The sequence below is a fragment of the Salmo salar genome, chromosome ssa05, assembly GCF_905237065.1.
Source record: "Salmo salar chromosome ssa05, Ssal_v3.1, whole genome shotgun sequence".
NCBI classification, from domain to species: domain Eukaryota; kingdom Metazoa; phylum Chordata; class Actinopteri; order Salmoniformes; family Salmonidae; genus Salmo; species Salmo salar.
The window spans coordinates 31,679,790-31,706,351 of record NC_059446.1 but is presented as its reverse complement, the minus strand read 5'-3'; the positions used below and the strand labels follow the sequence as shown (position 1 = coordinate 31,706,351).

General features: G+C 43.6%; 1 protein-coding gene across 3 annotated transcripts in view; it reads left to right on the top strand.

The window, feature by feature from the left end:
• The first annotated feature begins 239 nt into the window (after nucleotides 1-239).
• The window catches only part of LOC106604626 (protein transport protein Sec24B), a 34,252-nt gene continuing 7,929 nt past the window's right edge, over nucleotides 240-26,562 (top strand). Inside the window, exons 1-19 of one of the 3 annotated variants that reach the window (XM_014199448.2) lie at nucleotides 240-729; nucleotides 1,450-2,112; nucleotides 2,255-2,419; nucleotides 11,775-11,888; nucleotides 13,873-13,956; nucleotides 14,175-14,302; nucleotides 14,857-15,041; nucleotides 15,322-15,424; nucleotides 15,999-16,125; nucleotides 16,231-16,340; nucleotides 16,468-16,580; nucleotides 21,593-21,711; nucleotides 22,027-22,082; nucleotides 22,287-22,493; nucleotides 25,011-25,134; nucleotides 25,272-25,430; nucleotides 25,658-25,831; nucleotides 26,065-26,175; nucleotides 26,260-26,435. In XM_014199448.2, coding sequence (XP_014054923.1) covers nucleotides 636-729; nucleotides 1,450-2,112; nucleotides 2,255-2,419; nucleotides 11,775-11,888; nucleotides 13,873-13,956; nucleotides 14,175-14,302; nucleotides 14,857-15,041; nucleotides 15,322-15,424; nucleotides 15,999-16,125; nucleotides 16,231-16,340; nucleotides 16,468-16,580; nucleotides 21,593-21,711; nucleotides 22,027-22,082; nucleotides 22,287-22,493; nucleotides 25,011-25,134; nucleotides 25,272-25,430; nucleotides 25,658-25,831; nucleotides 26,065-26,175; nucleotides 26,260-26,435 — 3,012 coding nt within the window. In that variant the 5' untranslated portion in view covers nucleotides 240-635. Of the gene's footprint in view, nucleotides 730-1,004; nucleotides 1,264-1,449; nucleotides 2,113-2,254; nucleotides 2,420-11,774; nucleotides 11,889-13,872; nucleotides 13,957-14,174; nucleotides 14,303-14,856; nucleotides 15,042-15,321; nucleotides 15,425-15,998; nucleotides 16,126-16,230; nucleotides 16,341-16,467; nucleotides 16,581-21,592; nucleotides 21,712-22,026; nucleotides 22,083-22,286; nucleotides 22,494-25,010; nucleotides 25,135-25,271; nucleotides 25,431-25,657; nucleotides 25,832-26,064; nucleotides 26,176-26,259; nucleotides 26,436-26,562 lie in introns of those variants that run through there. The other 2 variants (XM_045718047.1, XM_014199449.2) reach the window with 2 other exon arrangements.

The window sequence follows — 26,562 nt, the reverse complement described above, 5'->3', positions numbered from 1 at the left end:
ACATTGCTCATCTAAATATTTATATGTTCTTAATTCCATTACTTTATATTTGTGTGTATTGATGTGAAATTGTTAGATATTACGTGTTAGATATTACTCCACGGTTAGAGCTAGAAACACAAGCATTTCGCTACACCCGCAATAACATCTGCTAAACACGTGTATGTGACAAATAAAACCTTGATTTGAAAACAGTTTAACCAACTCTGCTTGGGCGATTGAAATGGTCAGTGAGGTGTTCTCTCATTTGTGTCTGTAAGTAGCTAGCAAGCTAGACAACTTTAGCCAGCTAGCGTGGGTGCTTTATTGCCGCTGTGAGGTCAGAACTCTCGGATCAATCCTAATTCTCCGTAGAACGTCCAGTGTGCGCTCTGAAAATACGAACAGACAATTTAACAGCGCACTGAATTTACGCACTCTGACAATTTACGAACGCGCCCAAAATCGCCTCAATTGGGATGAACCTCATCATAGCTAGACAGCAAGCCGAGTAGGGGGTAGCTACGGCAGGGGTTCATAAAAAAACGCCAGACGAACACCTAGCTAATGGGAATAGTACTGCCCTTGGTGACAGCCTTTCATGTGTCTTTGTCACCCTGTGCCTTTCTGTTGATAAAGGACAGTGGAACCAAGAGATGTCTGCGCCGGGTTTTACGAGCCTGAAAACCTCTCTCGGTCACAGCTTGAATTCAACGCCGAATGGTGGAGCAGCACCACCCTGTCAGAATGGTAAAACAGGCCGTGGAGATTACGGCCGCTAGTTCAACTAGCCAGTGGTTGAAATAACTAGCTAACTAATGTGACTGTGTTAAAGGCTGTTGCTAGGATATTTGTTGCTTTGGTAATTAGCTTAGCTAGCTAACGTCAGTTGCTTAAATTATGACGTTATTACTAAAACCGATAATTCAGTTTGTTAAAAGAGAAATCGAGAATTTCTACCTAGCTAACGTTAGCCAGTATCCATTCAAGTTTGCCATACTAGCCAGCTATCTTGAACAACCAAGTTTATTTGTGGTAATATTTGTTATGTTCACAAATTGATTTAGTATTCTTTGTTTATTTCACTAATGCAGCCAGGATCCATCACGGGGTCCATGGCGGGAGGAATCTTTGGCTAGTTAGCTACTGTAGCTAGATAGCTTACTTGGGCATTTTAAATCTGTCACTAGCTAGTAACGTTAGGGCGTCATCATTACACCGGCAGCTGGCCAGTCAGATCTAAAGTATTTTACTCTTGGGTTGCTGCTTAGATGACTTTGACAGGTTTGATAATTTCTATAGAATATTTATTATGTAACGTTAGCTAGTAATATATATGTAGGTAATACTTTTGATAATAGTTGATCACACTATTTATGATAATCATCTATCCTCCTTGTCAATAATCTGCATCAATGTTTAATTTACGCCAAACCCCATTGTTCTAACACCAACTCTCATTCTCTCCAGGTCCAGGAGGACAGACTTACCCATCCACCTATCCTTTGACTGGGTACTATGGAGCCGGGCCTCAACAGCAGGGCTACCCTACCATTCCAGGACACTGTACCCCTGCCCCCCAAAAAGCTCCCATCACGAACAATGATCACAGTGCTTACTGCCACCAGCAGCCGCTGCAGCCCACTGCTGCACCTACTGTAGCCCCCTCTGCATATGGAGCAGCCCAAGGCTCCCACCCTCCCTCTCTGCCCTATGGCACCCCCACCACCCTTCCCACCTCCACTGCCCCTCAAAACCCCCAACATGCACCTTCATTCCAACAACCAGCCCCCTACGTACAGCCTGGGGCCTACTATGGACAGCAGCAGTACCCTACCTCCCAAGCGCAACGCCACCCCCAGCAGCCAAACTTGGTTTTGGCACCCCCCACCAGCCCAGGTGCTCCCCTGTATCCCATTGTCTCGTACCCCTCTGTTCCAGGAAGCAGCCAGTACGGTACATTGCGTTCCTCCCAGGGTCCCACCGGCCCAGCAGCTGTTCCCAACCTGATGGGCGCTCCCCTCCACCAGTATGCCCCAGGAAATGACACCAGTCACCCAGCATCTACTGCAGCAGTTCCCCCTGGGTATAGCATGGCTCCACCCGGCCAACCAGCCACAGTCAACGGCCAGGGTAATGCAGATACAGTCAACTCCTCGGCACTGTTGAGAATGTCCGTACAGAATACGTTTTGAGACACTTGTCAATACACTTTTCTTGTCAATTTGTGTATTTGATATATTTGCCTCTGCCTTAATTGGTTTCTTCTCCCCAGTCCAAGCCCCAGTCCTCCAGCACTATGACCAAAGACACCAGGCACCCATGACACATGACCACTATGGAGGAGGAGTCGCACACAACACCGGGGGTGCTGACAGCGATATACCACCTTTAGGAATCCCCTCCACTTCAGTTCATTCCTCCCCAAGGCATCAGCAAGGTAAATGGAGAGAGAAGAGAGGCTTTTAACCTATTGAATTAGCCTAGATCTCTCTATAGTATCTGTATAGGTCATCAGCATTGACGTTATCAATGGCAGGCCCATGTCGGCCATTTTAATGCAAGTTTTATTGGATCCTGCATCGTTACATTTGTGTGGTTCTCCGTCCTCACCTTGATTAAATGATTGATGAAGGGATCTGTTTTTCATCTTTCAAACTTTTTTTCTAGGCCGAGTCTAACTAAGTGAATTGAAGAGGGGAATTTCCATCGAAAATAACCGATGAGCACCAACATGTTAAGTTAATAGGTGCATAACAAATTGGGTGTCAAATGAAAGTTAAGAGTATGTTTTGCGGAAGTGAAGGCATAGATTCATTTTTCAACCATTTTCCATCTTAAAAATTGGGCATAAGCAAAAGCTTTGATTTCTGGATAAAAATATGTAAAAGGTATCAGAAAGCATCAAAACACACTGTTGATGTAAACACCCCTGCTAACTAATATCAGCAATTATATTTCGTTTTGGAGAAATTGTTTACCATCTGTAAGTTTAAGAAATATTGCCTTGTGCCATGTAATTCCATTACCAAAAACCCACAAATTTTAAGATATTTTCAATTTTGTCCCCCATGAGGAGGGATGATAAAGTTCACAGAAGTAACAAGTAATATTAGACCTACCAATTAGTTATAGTGATTTTACCCATTGTTTATGCATTATTAAGTGATTAAAACTCGTAGTTCTGTTACGAAATTGGTAACGAAGATACCATAGAAATCAGTAACGGAATTACTGCAATTGAATTGGCTACAGTGAGAAATCATAATAGTCACAAACCACAGTTGGGTCACCTGCTACTGGCCTCCCTTCCACTGCCATACTGTTATGTTCAGCTCATAACTGTTTTCTTTGTCTTTTTGTTGTCTGGTGGTTAAAGCAAGAGTGTTAAAACAGTCTGAGTCTGGACAACCCCTCCCTCTATCTCTCGCTCTCCAGTTAATGTCAGCTCTTACTGACACCTAGCCATGAGAACACTCTTTTTCCATTTACTTTAACCAGCATCCTCACCCACTGAGCATCGACTGACCGACACTGGACGTCGAAAAGTAGTTGCAATTTGGTCAGTCCACCCTGGCTTTGATGTTAACGTCCACGGACGGACAGTACTGTACCAAATCTGAACCTATCATAGACGTACAGTACCAGTCAAAAGTTTGGACACCTACTCATTCAAGGGTTTTTATTTTTACTATTTTCTACATTATAGAATAATAGTGAAGACATCAAAACTATGAATCATGTAGTAAAAAAAAAAAAAGTTAAACAAATCAGAATATATTTTTATATTTGAGATTCTTCAAAGTAGCCACCCTTTGCCTTGATGACAGCTGTGCACACGCTTGGCATTCTCTCAACCAGCTTCATGATGAATGCTTTTTGAAGGAGTTCCCAAATGCTGAGCACTTGTTGGCTGCTTTTCCTTCACTTTGCGGTCCAACTAGAGCTGTGGTGGTCACGAAATTTCGTCAGCCGGTGATTGTTAAGCAAATAACTGTCGGTCTCATGGTAGTAGACCGTTAATTAACATAAACACGTTTAGCATTTCCTGGCTTCCACACATAGCCTACAAGCCATTTTAAAATGTCTAATAAATCCATGTAATATAGCCTTCACCTTCACAATAAATCCATTATTTATTTTAGACCGGTCTAAAGATGCATGATATGAAGAAAATGTAGTCCATTTCAGAAGAAAATAATAGCATACCATCAGTTGTCCTGATGTGGATATGTCAAATGGCTGTACGCTACACTAATTCATTTAGCAGACAAGATTTGCTTATAATTCCGTGGCATTATTTTATAGCATGAAGAATACAATTGAACAAAGCTGAATAAAATATAAATATATTCTCCAAACGATTTGAGGGAGTGCGCACATTCTGTGTTGAGCGGTTAACAAAGAAATAGGTACTCCTATATGTTTAATTTAGAGTTATTAATGTAACTTTAGTTGTTCTACAAACGTTGGGCTGTATGTTTCGAATTTTAATACATTGTAAGGCTGTATGGTGAAAAAAATAGCTTGAAAGGCATGAGCTCCAATTTTTTTAGTTTTTTTGCGCAGGCTGTACACACTCCAATAGTCTCTCATTCACAATTTGACAAGCACTTGATAATGCCTCGAATTTCACAGCGGCATCCCCTTTGTGTCCGTAATGCACCCTAAAACAATCCATGCCTTTTGCGGCCCGGAGTGCTGTGTTGTGCCCTTCTCCCTGAGTGTGCTGCGCAATCCGAAGCGCCTCTCATGCACATGGCTCTCCGTCACGTGATCAGGTCTTTCTCACAGGCTACAAGTGAAGACAGACACATCGCACGTCCTTATCCAATTCCGAGGTGCATATTGAAGATATTGGAAGAACTGTCCACATTTACTTTTCGTCAGCCAACAAGATGAGTAGGCCTAACGAACAGCAAAAGCACTAGCCTATGTCAATCTACTATCCCCCATAGTACAAAGTCGACCTATTCTGTGCGAGAGATAAATATTCCAAACATAGTCTGGGACAGTTATGGGATGCGATAGATCCCAAACTAATACATCCACAAGCATCCCCAAACTTTTTTTTATGCATTATGGCTGACGCAACAGATCAGAACGTTTAGCTTAAAATGTTGATAAACTATTTGGCTATTTCTCCACATTATAAGCGCAGCAATGTGCAAATAGAAGTAGGCTATAAATGCGAATGTTCCAATAGTGGAAAACACCGTTATCAAAAGTGACCGCAAATGCAATTTATTATAAAGGTATAATTTCACAACTGAAAAGTGATGGGTGACAATATTAGCCTATCAGTCTATTCTTGATTTTAATCTTTACATATACTAAATAATGTGTCAAATTTGATTTAGATTGGACCATTATCATGCACCTGTGTCAATTATCATGCACCTGGGCAGCGGGAAAAATACATTTTATCTATGCACTAGCAATAGCAATAGCGAATGGAAGACGCTTAGCAATAGCGAATGGAAGACGCTTTTCCCCGTGGTTTATTTTCATGCCAACCAGGTTGGCTATACTGCTGTTGTAAATATAAGCAATGTGCTTAATATTAGGGAAGTTGAGAATTTAATATAGTAGACCTAGCCTATAGAATGCTGATGCGATCCTTGTCTTTTTATTAGTGGCCATCACACTGTTTTCTCCCGCAATTGCATAGCCTATAGAAATGTTGCGCATCATGAGCTCATGTGCTCTTATTAAGTGTTTGATTAGATTTTCGAATATATTTGCATTGACGTCAGTGATTAGAGTGACAATAGAGTGCTGAGTGCCAGACAGTTAGCAAGTTTGGTAGGCTACTAATGACCACCAGCAGCAGCATCAGAGCTTGGAAAAGCCTAATTAGTGACGAAACAGTCATGTGGAATTTGACTGCCTTCATGACTCGTGACCGCCGGTGTGGCGGTAATATGGTGACAGCAACAGCCCTAGGTCCAACTCATCCCAAACCGTCTCAATTGGGTCAAATAAAATACAATTTTATTGGTCACATACACATGGTTAGCAGATGTTAATGCGAGTGTAGCGAAATTCTTGTGCTTCTAGTTCCGACCGTGCAGTAATGGCTAACAAGTAATCTTAACAATTTCACAACAACTATCTTATACACACAAGTGTAAAGGAATAAATAAGAATATGTACATATCAATATATGGATGAGCGATGGCCGAACAGCATAGGCAAGATGCAGTAGATGGTAAAGAGTACAGTATATACTAGAGGTCGACCGATTAATCAGAATGGCCGATTAATTAGGGCCAATTTCAAGTTTTCATAACAATCGGTATTTTTGGCCACCGATTTGCAGATTTTTTTTAATTTATTTTTTAAAATATTTTTTAACTAGGCAAGTCAGTTAAGAACACATTCTTATTTTCAATGATGGCCTAGGAACGGTGGGTTAACTGCCTTGTTCAGGGGCAGAACGACAGATTTTTACCTTGTCAGCTCGGGGATTCAATCTTGCAACCTTACGGTTAACTAGTCCAACGCTCTAACCACCTGCTTTACATTGCACTCCACGAGGAGCCTGCCTGTTACGCGAATGCAGTAAGAAGCCAAGGTAAGTTGCAAGCTAGCATTAAACTTATCTTATTAAAAAACAATCAATCAATCAATCATAATCACTAGTTAACTACACATGGTTGATGATATTACTCGTTTATCTAGCCTGTCCTGCGTTGCATATAATCGGTGCACATTTGCGAAAAAGGACTGTCGTTGCTCCAACGTGTACCTAACCATAAACATCAATGTCTTTCTTAAAATCAATACACAAGTATATATTTTTAAACCTGCATATTTAGCTAAAAGAAATCCAGGTTAGCAGGCAATATTAACCAGGTGAAATTGTGTCAGTTCTCTTGCGTTCATTGCACGCAGAGTCAGGGTATATGCAACAGTTTGGGCCGCCTGGCTCGTTGCAAACTAATTTGCCAGAATTTTACGTAATTATGACATAACGTTGAAGGTTGTGCAATGTAACAGGAATATTTAGACTTAGGGATGCCACCTGTTTAGATAAAATACGGAACGGTTCCGTATTTCACTGAAAAAATTTAAGTTTTGTTTTCGAGATGATAGTTTCCGGATTCGACCATATTAATGACCTAAGGCTTGTATTTCTGTGTGTTTATTATATTATAATTAAGTCTATGATTTGATATTTGATAGAGCAGTCTGACTGAGCGGTGGTAGGCACCAGCAGGCTCGTAAGCATTCATTCAAACAGCACTTTCGTGCGTTTTGCCAGCAGCCCTTAGCAATTCTTCAAGCATTGCGCTGTTTATGACTTCAAGCCTATCAACTCCCAAGATTAGGCTGGTGTAACCGATGTGAAATGGCTAGCTAGTTAGCCGGGTGCGCGCTAATAGCGTTTCAAACGTCACTCGCTCTGAGACTTAGAGTAGTTGTTCCCCTTGCTCTGCATGGGTAACGCTGCTTCGAGGGTGGCTGTTGTCGATGTGTTCCTGGTTCGAGCCCAGGTAGGAGCGAGGAGAGGGACGGAAGCTATACTGTTACACTGGCAATACTAAAGTGCCTATAAGAACATCCAATAGTCAAAGGTATATGAAATTCAAATCATATAGAGAGAAATAGTCCTATAATTCCTATAATAACTACAACCTAAAACTTCTTACCTGGGAATATTGAAGACTCATGTTAAAAGGAACCACCAGCTTTCATATCTTCTCATGTTCTGAGCAAGGAACTTAAACGTTAGCTTTTTTACAGGGCACATATTGCACTTTTACTTTCTTCTCCAACACTTTGTTTTTGCATTATTTAAACCAAATTGAACATGTTTCATTATTTATTTGAGGCTTAATTGATAGTATTTATGTATTATATTAAGTTAAAATAAGTGTTCATTCAGTATTGTTGTAATTGTCATTATCACAAATAACTTTTTAAAAAATCATCCGATTTAATCGGTATCGGGGTTTTTTGGTCCTCCAATAATCGGTATCGGCGTTGAAAAATCATAATCCGTCGACCTCTAGTATATACATATGAGATGAGTAATGAAGGGTATGTAAACATTATATAAAGTGGCATTGTTGAAAGTGACTAGTGATGGATTTATTACATCCAATTTTTAATTATTAAAGTAGCTATAGATTTGAGTCAGTTTGTTGGCAGCAGCCACTCAATGTTAGTGATGGCTGTTTAACAGTCTGATGGCCTTGAGATAGAAGCTGTTTTTCAGTCTCTCGGTCCCAGCTTTGATGCACCTGTACTGACCTCGCCTTCTGGATGATAGCGGGTTGAACAGTCAGTGGCTCGGGTGGTTGTTGTCCTTGATGATCTTTTTGGCCTTCCTGTGACATTGGGTGGTGTAGGTGTCCTGGAGGGCAGGTAGTTTGCCCCCGGTGATGCGTTGTGCAGACCTCACTACCTTCTGGAGAGCCTTACGGTTGTGGGCGGTGCAGTTGCCGTACCAGGCGGTGATACAGCCCGACAGGATGCTCTCGATTGTGCATCTGTAAAAGTTTTTGGTGACAAGCCAAATTTCTTCAGCCTCCTGAGGTTGAAGAGGTGCTGTTGCGCCTTCTTCACCATGGGTGGACCATTTCAGTTTGTCTGTGATGTGTACGCTGAGGAACTTAACTTTCCACCTTCTCCACTGTCTCGTCGATGTGGATAGGGGGGTGCTCCCTCTGCTGTTTCCTGAAGTCCACGATCATCTCCTTTGTTTTGTTGACGTTGAGTGTGAGGTTATTTTCCTGACACCACACTCCGAAGGCCCTCACCTCCTCCCTGTAGGCCGTCTCGTCGTTGTTGGTAATCAAGCCTAACACTGTAGTGTCATCTGCAAACTTGATGATTGAGTTGGAGGTGTGCATGGCCATGCAGTCATGGGTGAACAGGGAGTACAGGAGAGGGCTGAGAACGCACCCTTGTGGGGCCCCAGTGTTGAGGATCAGCGGGGTGGAGATGTTGTTTCCTACCCTCACCACCTGGGGGCGGCCTGTCAGAAAGTCCAGGACCCAGTTGCACAGGGCGGGGTTGAGCTTAATGACGAGTTTGGAGGGTTGGGTTAGGGCAGTGTGATTGCGTTTGCATCGTTTGTGGACCTATTGGGGCGGTAAGCAAATTGGAGTGGGTCTCTTAAAGCATTTCATGATGACGGAGGTGAGTGCTACACTGCAATAGTCATTTAGCTCAGTTACCTTAGCTTTGTTGGGAACAGGAACAATGGTGGCCCTCTTGAAGCATGTGGGAACAGCAGACTGGGAAAGGGATTGATTGAATTATGTCCATAAACACACCAGCCATCTGGTCTGCACATGCTCTGAGGACGCGGCTAGATATGCTGTCTGTGCCGGCAGTCTTGCGAGGGTTAACACGTTTAAATGTTTTACTCACGTTGGCCGTGGTGAAGGAGAGCCTGCATGTTTTGGTAGCGGGCCGTGTCAGTGGCACTGTATTGTCCTCAAAGTGAGTTGAGGTCGGGTGATTGTGGAGGCCAGGTCATCTGATGGGGTACCATCACTCTCCTTCAGCCCTTACACAGCCTGGAGTTGTTTTGGGTCATTGTCCTGTTGGAAAAACAAATGATAGTGCCACTTAGCACAAACCAGATGGGATGGCGTATCGCTGCAGAATGCTGTGGTAGCCATGCTGGTTAAGTGTGCCTTGAATTCTAAATAAATCACAGTGTCACCAGCAAAGCACCATCACACCTCCTCCATGCTTCACGGTGGGAACCACACATGCAGAGATCATCCGTTCACCAACTCTAAGTCTCACAAAGACACAGAGGTTGGAACCAAAAATCTCAGATTTGGACTCATCAGACCAAAGAACAGATTTCCACCGGTCTAATGTCCATTGCTCGTGTTTCTTGGCCCAAGCAAGTCTCTTCTTATCGGTGTCCTTAAGTAGTGGTTTCTTTGCAGCAATTAGACCACGAAGGCCTGATTCATGCAGTCTCCGCTGAACAGTTGATGTTGATGTGTCTTACTTGAACTCTGTGAAGCATTTATCTGTTCTGCAATTTCTGAGGCCGGTAACTAATAATTAACTTATCCTCTACAGCAGAGATGACTCTGGGACTTTTTTCCTGTGGCGGTCCTCATGAGAGCTAGTTTCATCATAGCCCTTGATGGTTTTTGCGACTGCACTTGAAGAAGCATTCAAAGTTCTTGAAATATTCCATATTGCCGGACCTTCATAGCTTAAATTAATGATGGACTGTCATTTCTCTTTGCTTATTTGAGCTGTTCTTGCCATAATATGGACTTGGTCTTTTACCAAATAGGGCTATCTTCTGTATTCCACCCCTACCTTGTCACAACACAACTGATTGGCTCAAACGCATTAAGATGGAAAGAAATTCCACAAATTAACTTTTAACAAGGCACACCTGTTAAATGAAATGCATTCCAGGTGACTGACTACCTCATGAAGCTGGTTGAGAGAATGCCAGTAGTGTTCAAAGCTGTCATCAAGGCAAAGGGTGGCTACTTTGAAGAATATCAAATATCAAATATATTTTGATTTGTTTAACACTTTTGGTTACTACATGATTCCCAATGTGTTATTTCATCAGTATTTTTCTACAATGTAGAAAATAGTAAACATTTATAAAAAGCCTTGAATCAGTAGGTGTGTCCAAACTTTTGACTGGTACTGTATGTTTGGATAGTGCAATACATACAGTAAAGAAAAGTAGAGTACAGTATATCGTACTGTATTCTGCTTTGCTGTATTGTACTACACTGTACTCTGCCGTGCTGCGCAGTGCTGAAACTTCAGGAGAATGACATTCATATCCATAATTATACATTTTTGTATAGTACAGATCAGGTATCCATGATGGAATTTTGTTACTGTAATTCCGTTACCGGGCGTAAATCTTCAGTTACTGTAGTTTAATACCACCCCATTCTTTCTGCAGATGTGTTTTGAATCTTAATTCGGAGCAGATATTTATCAGAGTTTTTGGAAAACATGGTCGCATTAAAACCTGAGGGAGATTTTACAGTAGTTCTGCACAATTCTTCCACTAAATTAGTTTTGGTAAAATGTTCAGTTGAATTTGTTAAAAGTTGTCTTTGTGTATAGTTCAACTTTGAAATCATTGTTGTTTTTTTATTCTATAGTGAGCGTGCCTACTCTGGTATTGTGTGCTCAAGCCAACAGCTGGAAGATGGTGTTGGTATAGCCTACATGATGAGATTATTCTGGACAAAAGAGCCATTTGTCAAACGGCAGCCAAGCATCGATCATTATGTCACCAGAATAAGACCCTCGATATGTATTGGAAAGGAACATCAAGCCTGTCACGGTGCACTTTCACCACCCTGTGAAGTTCATATTTTTTTATTATCTGTAGCCTATTAAACTGCATGTTTTCCAGAGTTGTGTTGTCCTCCCACTACCACGTCATCGCGTGACTCAAGGTTTAAATCTGATATGATGGTTGTATCAATATTTGTTCATAAGCGTTTCCATTTCTTGCATTATTAATTATACTGACACAAAAAGATCCCGTTTTGTGGACGTTTGGAAAGTTTACTGCCAAATTTGCTGTTTCCATCAGGCCTGTCGTGACACTTGTTTTTACTTGTACTTTACTCGCATAAAAAGGTTGTATGAAAACCTGGTTTGTGAGTAGGGACGTTTTTGCAGGAGAATCGCAACCATCCTCAACAATGTGCTCACCACACAGACACAGATTTCCTGGACTCAGTCCTTTGGTTCTGTCCTCGCCCCTTCCTCACCTCCACATAGTTGATGGTTGTTCTGTTTGTACCCTCTCCCACCCCCCACAGGCATGCACTACGGATATGTAGCCAATAGTGGCGCTAGCTCTGCCAATGCCGCCGCCAACGTTGCCCCCTCGTCATCCAGCTCCGATGAGGATGATGATGAGGATGAGGAAGCAGGTCTGCTTATAGCTTTTATTCCCAACCCAACTCCAATAACCATCAACTAACCTGACCCTCACATCAACCCATGCAGCACTTACTTTCCTTTCAACCCCAAGCACTTTGCATTCATACTCATGTCTCAAAGCCACCTACGCCCATCTCTAGCAGCTTCTCTGCCCCCCTCTACTGCCCACCTGACGGCCTCCACACATTCAACAGCTATGCCACATCTTATCCCAGTATTATCACTGTGTTCCCAATAGATATTGGATGTTAGTGATGAGAGCTCATTAACTGAAACCACAGTGAAGCATGTCAGTCAGAAAGGTGAAGCTGATCAGTTAACCTCTTCTTGATCAAGTTAGGATAAGCCTTGATTAAGCTTAATTCGATTCATCAGTTAAATCATGTGAGTAGGGTGTAGTGTTTGAGAGAAACTTTGTTGTTTTAGGGTCTGTTTAGTCTTCTTCACATGCAGGCTACGCACTCCTTCTTGTGCTGTCCAATCATGTCCTCTCAGCTCTTGCCCACTAACCTTTTAGGAACGATTGCATTTCAATTACAGGCACTGATCCAACTGGTTTCTGAATTAAGAAGCGCATTTTTCTACCCATTGCAATTTCAGAATTGCATCCTCCTGAAAAACTATTAATTTTGCATTTAGATATGGGAAAAAAACATACTTTTCTGTAGCTCCCTATCTGGGCCAGTCACTAGCCTACACTTTGTTTGGAACCTCTAATCTTAGCACCTAACATAGTTATGCTATGCTGATAACGATGTTATTATACTACATTTCCAATTTTGGTTATCAGCATGCACTGTACATGCAGTGTTTCAATGAGAAGGTGTTGATGAGTGTCCATGGGGTGCTGGTGGGTCCCACCCTTGGGTTTTGTGTAATTGGCTAGAGGTTAACAGCTTTTTAAATATAGCAGGTCCCTTGTTGCTGCTGGCCAGCAGGCACTGGTCTCCGCCGGGAGAAGGGTAGAGGCCTAGGCATGTCAGCACTAGCTTTCGCTAGCACCTCCTGCTAAAGGTGTGCTCCTCCTCCCCATCTTACACTCCAAACGCTCTCTATCATTCCACCATTTTCATTGTCATTTTCAAGTCGCAGATGTTTGATCAGGTCAATCATTCTGTCTCTCTCTGTTGCTTGGCCAACATTTGTTTATGCCTACCTTTTTGCTGTTTTGTGTTATGACATGAATTCATACGAGAACAAGGGCATGTCAGTCATATCATCCTTGTGTCCCCAGCCAGCCAGTTTCACTAATATCCAGATCACTTAATCCAGTGGGGTTGCAGTCAGATTTAGCTGCCTGGGATAATTGGAGCTCATCCAATGAGCTCTTGGCCTGTGCAGGCAGTGCTATCTTGGTTCACTGTCACAGCCCTCCATTTGGCCCAATTTGATTAATCAACTCCGATGTGCGTGTGGCTGAGACTTAAATGCACCATCTCGTAGTGCCCCATAGCCTCTCTACCCAATTACTCAAGAGATGGAAGGAAAGGCTCTATGTGCACGGCCTAGGGAGATGATGGTAACTGCTGTCTGTTTCTCTATAAGTAAGTAGCCTTTGCTTGTGCGAGCCGGAATGGCTCATAGGAGTAGGAGCCTATCTCCTGTTTCTGTAGCGTAAGTAAACTTGATGTACAAGTACACCCCCTGACAGGAGGCTAGTCTATCACAGGACCTTACCCACAATCTATCTCCTTAATGCTGAGTGCCATGCAAAGACTCATTGAGTCCCATTTTTACCGTTTTTGGTATGACTAGGCCGGGGATCCAACTCCCAATCTCAGTGCGGACACACTACCCACAAGGCCACTGAGTTGGGTTGCCTGTCTGTGGCTTCACCTATTTTCCCATTTCAGCAGCTTTCATGTGTTATTCTTCTCCCGCCAGCATGTCCAAGGCCCCGCAGAGTTGTACTAAACCGTTGAAAGACAACAGCTCCTCACAACTGTTTCGCTCTTCACCTCCCTCCTTTCTCAGGCGGGGATAGTTCTTCAACCACCACCGGCAGTGCGTCGCCGGTGCCCAACAGCTACGACTCCCTGGAAGGTGGCAGCTACCCAGGTACATACTATAATCAGCTCTTAACATCCAACGCTACATGTACTCTGCATTGCGGAGGCATTTGAAAAATTTGACCCAACCCAGCTTGATGGTAGATCCGTCATCCAATTGAACATTTCTTCCGCCACATATCTCCACTCAACCACAGTCCCAAATGCGCTCAGCGGGCAGCTATCCATTGGTACATGCAACTTGAAAGTTTCTCTCTTTATTTCCAGAGTTCTCCAATCCTCCGTCTGCCGACATGCCCAAACAGCCAGTCTATCAGCAGAGGCCGGTCTCTAGGACAGACTCCTCCCCCTCACACGGCGGGTACAACCAAACTGGCTATCAGCATTTGCCACAGGTAAGATGTTCTGGTGCAACCCACCTGGTTGTGTATGACTAAAATGATAAAAATACGATATATTCCTCATTCTAATATGGTCCCTCATGAAATACATGAAAAGGAGTTAGCCTACTAAGTCAATACCAGTGGTGTAAATTATTTAAGTAAAAATGCTTTAACGTACTACTTAAGTAGTGTTTTGGAGTATCTGTACTTTACTTTACTATTTATATTTTAGCCAACTTTTTCTTCACTGCATTCCTAAATATATATATTTTTTAAACAATCTTAAGAAATTTGTGTCGTCTGGTTCATATTTAAGACCAAATATTTTTAGACTTTTACTCAAGTAGTATTTTACTGGGTCACTTTTACTTCAGTAATTTTCTAGTCGGGTGTCTTTTACTTTTCTTTAAGTATGACAATTGAGTACTTTTTACACCACTGGTCAATACATTTCTCATCTGTTCCTTTCTATCATGTTCATCTCTGTTCCACACCTGACCCTTGTGGTTATGATCTACCTATCTCATTTTCCTGTGTGACTAACTGCATCCCATTTGTCCGTGCAGCCCTTCCCTAACATGTCCCAGCTGTCTGCGGCCCTTGGGGGGCTGAGCGGTGTACCAGAGCTGGAGGTGGAGGCGCTGCGGCCGGTCAACCTGCTGCAGGAAAGGAACTTGCTGCCCCACCGGCCCCTGGACGCCCCAGAACCCAACCTCAGCGCTGACCTAAAGAAGGCCAACTGCAGCCCGGAGTAAGAGGGAGGGAAAGTTTGTGGGTTTGAGAATATGCTGCTATCTCAGCACAAAACTCACTGACAATATGCAGCATAAACTGAAACACTTTAAATGACAGGTCTCCCAAGCTTATTTATAGGATCAAGCAAAACACATATTGGAAACATTGTTGATTTCAAACGTACTTCTCCATCTCCACACTGCATTGTTCATCCATAGTCTCCGCTAACTCAATGAAACATATTAGCTCATGCCTGGCAAGGCAGTGCTAAACGCTCTTCTCTCTCGCCTCCACAGCACGTTCAGGTGTACCCTGACCAACATCCCCCAGACCCAGGCCCTGCTGAATAAAGCCCGGCTTCCCCTAGGCCTGCTCCTGCACCCCTTCAGAGACCTCACAGTAAGACACCCAACCTGAACACAACCAGGGACCTGCCCACAAACATCCCCTGGCCCCTAACTCCTGGTGTAGATCTGAGAGGATTGGATAGGTGTAAGGAACTGACATTTCATGGAGCTATGAACTTGGAAGGGCAATTTGCTACATTGGAACATAGCACAGAACAAATGTTGTGGAATTGAGTGAATATCCTAGAACAAAACTTGTCAGTGGCTTTTTATATTGACTGATTTTCAGTGTTGATCTATACAATGCCTCCTAAATAAAACCCTGTCATAGGAAGTTAAACTGAGTACAGAAACAGAACAGCAGGAGGCAATGCAGGTTGAGATGGAGGACGAGGAGGTGCAAAAATACGTTGTTTTAGGTTCAGCCGAAGTGCAAAGTGGTAAAAGTACAAAAAGCCAGTCGGGGGTTGACATAAGGAGTTGTTTACAGAAAGGATTCCACTCTTACAGATGCAGATGCAGGTTAGATCAAATATAGAGTTTAGACCAAATTTTCAGAAATAACTTTAACAAACCACAGATGAACAAAAAGTCATCTTCATCACAGAATCTCTCTCTATCCATAGCAACTCCCAGTGATCACGTCCAACACCATAGTGAGATGTCGCTCCTGTCGCACCTACATTAACCCCTTCGTCTCCTTCCTGGACCAGAGGAGATGGAAATGCAATCTCTGTTACAGGGTCAACGATGGTACGGATCCCTCTATTCAATATGTGTACAAGGGCAGCAATGTCCAAATGCTGATGTTCAATAACATCTGCTAAATCACCTGAATGTAAATATTGTCCTCCTCAGTTCCTGATGAGTTCATGTATAACCCAGTGACCCGCTCATATGGAGAGCCCCACAAGAGGCCAGAGGTACAGAACTCCACTGTGGAGTTCATAGCCTCTTCAGATTACATGGTTAGTATTGATCCATCCAGAAGCAGTTTGCCCTCAGTCCACCTGCATGCAGGTCTCCATCAGACACACGTCAGACTGCAGATGTTAACTGGTTGAATGTTTTAAGTAAAGCATGTGTTCTCCCCAGCTGCGTCCCCCTCAGCCTGCAGTGTACCTGTTTGTGCTGGATGTGTCTCACAACGCGGTGGAGGGAGGCTACCTGAACGTCTTCTGTCACACCCTACTGGAAAACCTGGACAAGTGAGTCGCTTTGCCATAGAGTCCATACATAGTATTTGGCAACCTTTTAGTTCTCAAAATAAGTCTATCTTTTTGTAGTTTAGGCTCCATTTCAAAGAGAGAGGGGGAGAAAAAAAAAGGAAAATGTAAAATATGGCCACGCCCTCTGACAAAGGCGTGCTTGCATTGGCCTGCTTGCAAGTGCGTAAGAACTGGAGGAATATTGAAATTAATCTCTCTGGTGCATTCTGTTTTAGCAGTTAAGTCCATCAGCATGCATACATATAAAATACTTCAGCCCCCAGCTGTGCCCTGGACACCATATGTGAATTGATCGCCCCCCCATCTATCTTCAGAGTTCGTACTGTTAGGTGACCTAAACTGGGACATGCTTAACACCCCGGCCATCCTACAATCTAAGCTAGATGCCCTCAATCTCACACAAATGATCAAGGAACCTACCAGGTACAACCCTAAATCTGTAACCACGGGCATGCTCTTAGATATCATCCTGACCAACTTGCCCTCTTAATACACCTCTGCTGTCTTCAACCAGGATCTCAGCGATCACTGCCTCATTGCCTGCGTGCGTAATGGGTCCGCAGTGAAACGACCACCCCTCATCACTGTCAAACGCTCCCTTAAACACTTCAGCGAGCAGGCCTTTCTAATCGACCTGGCCCGGGTATCCTGGAAGGATATTGACATCATCCCAGGATGCCTGGTTGCTCTTCAAAAGTGCTTTCCTCACCATCTTAAATAAGCATGCCGCATTCAAAAAATGTACACAGTCAGTTAGGAAAGCCAAGGCTAGCTTTTTCAAACAGAAATTTGCTTCCTGTAGCATTTACATTACATTTTTTTTTTTTTTTCAAAAAGGTTTTGGGACACTGTAAAGTCCATGGAGAATAAGAGCACCTCCTCCCAGCTGCCCACTGAACTGAGGATAGGAAACAATGTCACCACCAATAATCTACGATAATCGATCATTTCAATAAGCATTTTTCTATGGCTGGCCATGCTTTCCACCTGGCTACCCCTACCCCGGCCAACATCTCAGCACCCCCTTCAGCAACTTGCCTAAGCCCCCACGCTTCTCCTTCATCCAAATCCAGACAGCTGATGTTCTGAAAGAGCTGCAAAATCTGGATCCCTACAAATCATCTGGGCTAGACAATCTGGACCCTCTCTTTCTGAAAGTATCTGCCAAAATTGTTACAACCCCTGTTACTAGCCTGTTCAAACTCTTTCGTATCGTCTGAGATCCCCAAAGATTGGAAAGCTGCCGCGGTCATCCCCCTCTTCAAAGGGGAGACACTCTAGACTCAAACCGTTATAGACCTATATCCATCCTGCCCTGCCTTTTCTAAAATCTTCGAAAGCGAAGTTAACAAACAGATCACCAACCATTTCGAATCCCACCGTACCTTCTCCACTATGCAATCTGGGTGCACCTCAGCCACGCTCAAGGTCCTAAACGATATCATAACCACCATAGATAAAAGACAGTACTGTGCAGCTGTCTTCATCGACCTGGCCAAGGCTTTTGACTGTCAATCACCGCATTCTTATCGGCAGAGTCAATAGCCTTTCCTTCTCAAATGACTGCCTCGCCTGGTTCACCAACTACTTCTCTGATAGAGTTCAGGCAGTCAAATCGGAGGGCCTGTTGTCTGGACCTCTGGCAGTCTCTATGGGGGTGCCACAGGGCTCAATTCTCGGGCTGACTCTTTTCTCTGTATATATCAATGATGTCGCTCTTGCTGCTGGTAGTTTTCTGATCCACCTCTACGCAGATGACACCATTCTGTATACATCTGGACCTTTGGACACTGTGCTAACAAACCTCCAGACAAGCTTCAACACCATACAACACTCCTTCCGTGGCCTCCAACTGCTCTTAAATGCTAGTAAAACTAAGTGCATGCTCTTCAACCGATTGCTGCCCGCACCCTCCCTCCCGACTAGCATCACTACTCTGGACGGTTCTGATGGACAACTACAAATGCCTAGGTGTCTGGTTAGACTGTAAACTCTCCTTCCAGACTCACATTAAGCATCTCCAATCCAAAATTAAATCTAGAATAGGCTTCCTATTTCGCAACAAAGCCTCCTTCACTCATGCTGCCAAAAACACCCTCGTAAAACTTACTATCCTACCGATCCTTGACTTCGGCGATGTCATTTACAAAATAGCCTCCACTCTTCTCAGCAAATTGGATGTAGTCTATCACAGTGCCATCCGTTTTGTCACCAAAGCCCAATATACTGCGACCTGTATGCTCTCGTTGGCTGGCCCTTGCAACATATTCGTCGCCAAACCCACTGGCTCCAGGTCATCTGTAAGTCTTTGCTAAGTAAAGCCCCGCCTTATCTCAGTTCACTGGTCACCATAACAACTCCCACCCGTAGCATGCGCTCCAGCAGGTATATTTCACTGGTCACCCCCAAAGCCAACACTTTCTTTGGCCGCCTGTCCTTCCAGTTCTCTGCTGCCAATGACTGGAATGAATTTCAAAAATCACTGAAGCTGGAGACTTTTATATCTCCCTCTCTAATTTTAAGCATCAGCTGTCAGAACAGCTTACCTGTACACAGCCAATCTGCAAATAGCACACCCAACTACCTCATCCCCATATTATTTCTTACCCTGTTGCTCTTTTGCACCCCAGTATCTCTACTTGCACATCATCATCTGTCACTCCAGTGTTAATGCTAAACTGTAATTATTTAGCCTATTTATTACCTACCTCCCTACTCTTCAACATTTGCACACAATATACATCGATTTTTACATTTTTATTTTCAATATTTTCTATTGTGTTATTGACTGTACGTTTGTTTGTTTTACTCTTGTTGTTGTTTTTGTCGCACTGCTTTGCTTTATCTTGGCCAGGTCGCAGTTGTAAATGAGAACTTGTTCTCAACTGGCCTACCTGGTTAAATAAAGGTGAATTAAAAATAAAATAAATATGGGGACCAATAGGATTTGGGCAACCCAGAGGGATAATCTGTTACAGTTCCACAAGGAGTAGCCTGTTTGAAGTTGATACGCTTCAACTATGAAGTAAAGAAAGACATATACATACAGTTGGAAGTTTACATACACTTAGGTTGGCGTCATTAAAACTCGTTTTTTAACCACCATAAATTTCTTGTTAAGAAACTATAGTTTTGGCAAGTCGGTTAGGACATCTACTTTGCATGACAAGTAATTTTTCCAACAATTGTTTACAGACAGATTATTTCACTTAGTGTAAGTAAGTTGTATTAATTCTAAGTTGACTGTGCCTTTAAACAGCTTGGAAAATTCCAGAAAAGGATGTCATCGCTTTAGAAGCTTCTGATCGGCTAATTCACATCATTTGAGTCAGTTGGAGGTGTACCTGTGGATGTTTTTCAAGGCCTACCTTCAAACTCAGTGCCTCTTTGCTTGACATCATGGGAAAATCAAAAGAAATCAGCCAAGACCTCAGGAAGAAAAACATTGTAGACCTTCACAAGTCTGGTTCATCTTTGGGAGCAATTTCCAAAAGCCTGAAGGTACCACGTTCATCTGTACAAACAATAGTACACAAGTATAAACACCATGGGACCACGCAGCCGTCATACCGCTCAGGAAGGAGACGCGTTCTGTCTCCTAGAGATGAACGTACTTTGGTGTGTAAAGTGCAAATCAATCCCAGAACAACAGCAAAGGACCTTGTAAAGATGCTGGAGGAAACCGGTACAAAGTATCTATATCCACAGTAAAACGACTCCTATATCAACATAACCTGAAAGGCCGCTCGGCAAGGAAGAAGCCACTGCTCCAAAACCGGCATAAAAAAGCCAGACTACGGTTTGCAACTGCACGTGGGGACAAAGATTGTACTTTTTGGAGAAATGTCCTTTAGTCTGATGAAACAAAAATAGAACTGTTAGGCCATAATGACCATCGTTATGTTTGGAGGAAAAAGGGAAGGCTTGCAAGCCGAAGAACACCATCCCAACCGTAAAGCACAGGGGTGGCACCATCATGTTGTGGGGGTGCTTTGCTGCAGGAGGGACTGGTGCACTTCACAAAATAGATGTCATCATGAGGTCGGAAAATTATGTGGATATATTGAAGCAACATCTCAAGACATCAGTCAGGAAGTTAAAGCTTGGTCGCAAATGGGTCTTCAAAATGGACAATGACCCCAAGCATTCTTCCAAAGTTGTGGCAAAATGGCTTAAGGACAACAAAGTCAAGGTATTGGAGTGGCCATCACAAAGCCCTGACCTCAGTCCTATAGAAAATTTGTGGGCAGAACTGAAAAAGCGTGTGTGAGGAAGGAGGCCTACACACCTGACTCAGTTACACCAGCTCTGTCAGGAGGAATGGGTCAAAATTCGCCCAACTTATTGTGGGAAGCTTGTGGAAGGCTACCCAACACGTTTGACCCAATTTAAAGGCAGTCCTACCAAATACTAATTGAGTGTATGTAAACTTCTAACCCACTGGGAATGTGATGAAAGAAATAAAAGCTGAAAGAAATAATTCTCTCTACTATTATTCTGATATTTCACATTCTTAAAATAAAGTGGTGATCCTAACTGACCTAAGACAGGACATTTTTACTAGGATTAAATGTCAGGAATTGTGAAACTGAGTTTAAATGTATTTGGCTAAGGTGTATGTAAACATCCGACTTCAACTGTGTGTATATATAGTTTTTCTCGCCAGGAAAAGAGACATGGAATACTTGAGCAGGACTGTCATTACAGTTTTTCCCAGGAAATTCAATTGTTCTTTGTCGTAACCTAACAAAACTAGCTCTGACAACTGTTCCCTGCTGGTTTCGATGTCTGGAAGATCTGTTACGTCAACTCCATAATGCCAAATCCATAATCCCACTTTTTGACGTGGAAATGAGTTCACCAGAATTCCAGTACACACACACACACACAGGCATTGTCAAAGCCGAGAGAGATTCTGCCATTTCCATTGTCCAGTTCTGTTATACGCTGGAGGCTAGGGTGACTCTCTGGGGGTTCTGTCTGTGTTTCAGGATGCCCGGGGACACGCGCACCCGAGTTGGCTTCCTCACCTTCAACAGCACCATCCACTTCTACAACCTCAACGAGAGCCTCTCACAGCCCCAGATGCTGGTGGTCTCCGACATCGACGGTGTGTGTTCTTTCAGTCAGCTCCCCTCATCCGTCTTCAGGTCCACTCCCTAGAAATGTCAATCGGTTTGTGCTCTAGCCAACATGTTGTTATCTTGCTAAACAACTCTTGGCAAGGCAACAGTGTAGTGTTGACGACTGCAGACTGACTGCATCCCCCCTCCCTCAAACTGACCTGTCACTTATTTACTAATGGTTGAAATAATAATGTAATTTTTTTTTTTTTTTTTTTGTATTTCTCCAAATTAAATATCCAAGGAAATTGAATTGGAGCTGTGATACATTAAATGATTCCGTCTTGGTTCTGTTTTTGTAGATATCTTCATTCCAACCCACGACAGTCTGCTGGTGAACCTGAAGGAAAGCAGAGCGGTAAATGTTTTTATTTGACTGAGAATGTCTGCAACTATTTGTGTTTACCAGTGTCATCACAGGCTTGTTTTCTTGACTGGCATGTGAGGGTGAGAGTCTTTGTGTGTTTTTTGACCATGTGTGGTAGTGTTTTTTTGATTGTGTGGCTTTTTTTGTGTGACTCTTTTTTGACTGCTCTCTTTCTCTCTTCTTCCCCCCCCCCAGCTGGTGAGGGTACTGTTGACCTCCCTACACAGCATGTTTAGCCAGACCAGGGAGACCCACAGTGCCCTGGGACCGGCGCTGCAGGCTGCCTACAAACTCATGTCCCCCACGGGGGGGCGCGTCTCCGTGTTCCAAACCCAGCTACCCACGCTGGGCGCCGGCCTGTTGCAGTCCCGGGAGGACCCCAACCAGAGGTCCAGCACCAAGGTATGAGTGCTGAGTCACACACGCACACACACAGGTATGACACACACAAACATAGTACCAGTCAAAAGTTTGGACACTACTCATTCAAGGGTTTTTCTTTATTTTGACTATTTTCTACATTGTAGAATAATAGTGAAGACATCAAAACTATGAAATAACATGTATGGAATCACATATTAACCAAAAAAGTATTCAACAAATCAAAATATATTTGAGATTCTTCAAAGTAGCCACCCTTTGCCTTGATGACAGGTTTGCTCACGCTTGGCATTCCTCAACCAGCTTCACCTGGAATGCTTTTGTAACAGCCTTGAAGGAGTTCCCACATATATTCTGAGCACTTGTTGGCTGCTTTTCCTTCACTCTGTGGTCCAACTCATCTCAGACCATCTCAATTGGGTTGAGGTCAGGTGATTGTGGAGACCGGGTCATCTGATGCAGCACTCCATCACTCTCCTTCTTGGTCAAATAGCCCTTACACAGCCTGTTGGTGTGTTGGGTGATTGTCCTGTTGAAAAACAAATTATAGTTCCACTAAGCGCAAACCAGATTGGATGGTGTATCGCTGCAGAATGCTGTGGTAGCCATGCTGGTTAAGTGTGCCTCAAATTCTTAATAAATCACTGACGGTGGTTTTTCCTTTCCTGTGGTGGTCCTCATGAGCCAGTTTCATCATAGCGCTTGATGGTTTTTGCGACTGCACTTGAAAACTTTCTTGACATTTTCCGGATTGACTGACCTTCATGTCTTAAAGTAATGATGGACTGTCGTTTCTCTTAGCCCTATTCGGTAAAAGACCAAGTCCAAATTATGTGAAGGACGCTCAAATAAGCAAAGAGAAACGACAGTCCATCAATACTTTAAGACACGAAGGTCAGTCAATCCCAAGAATTTAGCGCTATGATGAAACTGGTTGTCATGAGGACTGCCACAGGAAAGGAAGACCTCTGCCTCAGAGGATAAGTTCATTAGAGTTATCAGCCTCAGATTGCAGCCCAAATAAATGCTTCACTGAGTTCAAGTAAGACACATCTCAACGTCAACTGTAAAGAGGAGACTGCATCAATCAGGCCTTCATGGCCGAATTGCTGCAAAGAAACCAATTCTAAAGGACATCAATAAGAGGGAGAGACTTGCTTGGGCCAAGAAACATGCGCAATGGACAATAGACTGGTGGTAATCTGTCCTTGGTCTGATGAGTCCAAATTGGAGATTTTTGGTTCCAACCGCCGTGTCTTTGTGAGACGCCGAGTAGGTGAACAGATGATCTCCGCATGTGTGGTTCCCACCGTGAAGCATGGAAGAGGAGGTGTGGGGGTGCTTTGCTGGTGACACTGTCTGTGATTTATTTAGAATTCAAGAAATATTTAACCAGCATGGCTACCACAGCATTCTGCAGCGATACGCCATCCCATCTGGTTTGTGCTTAGTGGCACTATCATTTGTTTTTCATATGTGTTATTCATTATTGTCACTATTATTCTACAATGTAGAAAATAGTAAAAATAAAGAAACCCTTGAAGCAGTAGGTGTGTGCAAACTTTTGACTTGTAGTGTACAAACAAAATCAAATTAAATCAAATTTTATTGGTCACATACACATGGTTAGCAGATGTTAATGCGAGTGTAGCGAAATGCTTGTGCTTCTAGTTCCGACCGTGCAGTAATATCTAACAAGTAGTCTAACAATTCCACAACAACTACCTAATACACACAAATCTAAAGGGATGGAATAGGAATATGTACATATAAATATATGGATGACCGAGCAGCATAGGCAAGATGCAATAGATGGTATAAAATACAGTATATACATTTGAGATGAGTAATGTAAGATTTGTAAACATTATTAAAGTGACTAGTGATCCATTTATTAAAGTGGCCAATGAATCGAGTCTGTATGTAGGCAGCAGCCTCTCTGTGTTAGTGGTGGCTGTTTAACAGTCTGATGGTCTTGAGATAGAAGCTGTTTTTCAGTCTCTCGGTCCCAGCTTTGATGCACCTGTACTGACCTCGCCTTCTGGATGATAGCGGGTGAACAGGCAGTGGCTCAGGTGGTTGTCCTAGATGATCTTTTTGGCCTTCCTGTGATATCAGGTGCTGTAGGTGTCCTGGAAGGCAGGTAGGTTGCCCCCGGTGATGCCTCTGGAGAGACTTGCGGTTGAGGGAGGTGCAGTTGCCGTACCAGGCGGTGATGCAGCCCGACAGGATGCTCTGAATTGTGCATCTGTAAAGTTTGAGGGTTTTAGGTGACAAGCCAAATTTCTTCAGCCTCCTGAGGTTGAGGAGGCGATGTTGCGCCTTCTTCACCACGCTGTCTGCGTAGGTGGATCATTTCAGTTTGTCCGTGATGTGTACGTCGAGGAACTTGAAGCTTTCTACCTTTTCCACTGCTGTCCCGTCGATGTGAATAGGGGGGTGCGCCCTCTGCTGTTACAGCCAAATGCCTGAGTATGGTTCTGTGATGTAAGGTTCCAGTTGTCTAAGAAGTCTATTGTGCATGTTATGTTATGACAGGGGGTGCAACACCTGGGCCCAGCCACAGATTTCTACAAGAAGCTGGCCCTGGACTGTTCTGGCCAACAGATAGGAGTGGACCTGTTCCTCCTCAGCTCCCAGTACTCTGACCTGGCCTCACTCGGTAAGACGTGACCGCTCATTCTTTAGCTGAAAAAAAACCTTACAAAATCTCATGATAAAATAGAATATAGCAGTCCTTAGAGTAAACATTAAACATCAGGCTGACCACAGCATCCTCTGTCCCTCTCCTCGGTCCAGCCTGTATGTCTAAGTTCTCAGCGGGCAGTATCTTCTACTACCCCTCGTTGCACCACGTTCACAACCCGGCCCAGCTGGACAAGTTCCAGAAGGATCTGGAGCGCTACCTCACCAGGAAGATCGGCTTTGAGGCCGTTATGAGGATACGATGCACCAAAGGTAGGTCTCAAAGATGTTGACAAGTATGTAGTTGTTACGATTTTGCAACAGTAAACTACTTCTAGATTTTCTTTTTTGTGTATGGTCTTTTAGCGGTTTTATTTTCTTTCTGAAAGTTAATGTTGTCACTCGCCAAAATGAACAGTATACATTTATTGACCATTTCCATATCTATTTAGTGGTTATCATTACTAAGTATGTCGGTCTCCTCTCTCCTTGGTTGACAGGCTTGTCCATCCACACGTTCCACGGGAACTTCTTTGTGCGCTCGACGGACCTGCTGTCCCTGGCCAACATCAACCCAGACTCGGGCTTCGCCGTGCAGATGTCTATAGAGGAGAGCCTGGCCGACACCTCGCTGGCCTGCTTCCAGTCTGCGCTGCTGTACACCTCCAGCAAAGGTACACACATTCGTGCGCACACAGTTTAATCTCTTCAACCTTCTCACATTTTAATTCGTTGTGGAAATAATTTTAGTCAAATATTTTAAATGCTCGTGGGGAAGTCATTCCACTTTTTTACTTTTAACAAAATTCATCATTTGTTTCTAGACAGTTATTTTAGTATCATCTAACAAAGACTGAGTGTACGCCCTTCTCTAATTCTTTCTGTGACCCTCTCTACGTCCTCCTAGGGAAGAGGCGGATCAGGGTCCATACTCTGTGTCTGCCAGTGGTGAGCCAGCTTAGTGATGTATATGCCGGGGCTGACGTTCAGGCCATCACCTGCCTCCTAGCCAACATGGGTGAGTGTGTGTGTATATCTCTCTCTCTCACACACACACACAGTATTTGTTCATGGGACCTGATTTTTCAATTTCTATGAACAGCCATTGACCGGTCGATATCGTCAAGCCTGTCGGATGCCCGGGATGCCCTGGTGAATGCGGTGGTGGACTCTCTGAGTGCATACAAGAACACCGTATCTAATATCCAGCAGTCTGGTCTCATCGCCCCTGCAGCCCTGTGTCTCTTCCCCCTCTACGTGCTGGCACTACTCAAACAGGTCAGTCTGTGCACTACACACACAAACAGTCTGCAGACAGGACTGTACACATAAACACGTCTCAGGTTTGTGTACATATGCCCCAACACACACACACACATGCATCTAAGGTCGTCCCGGGGACAAT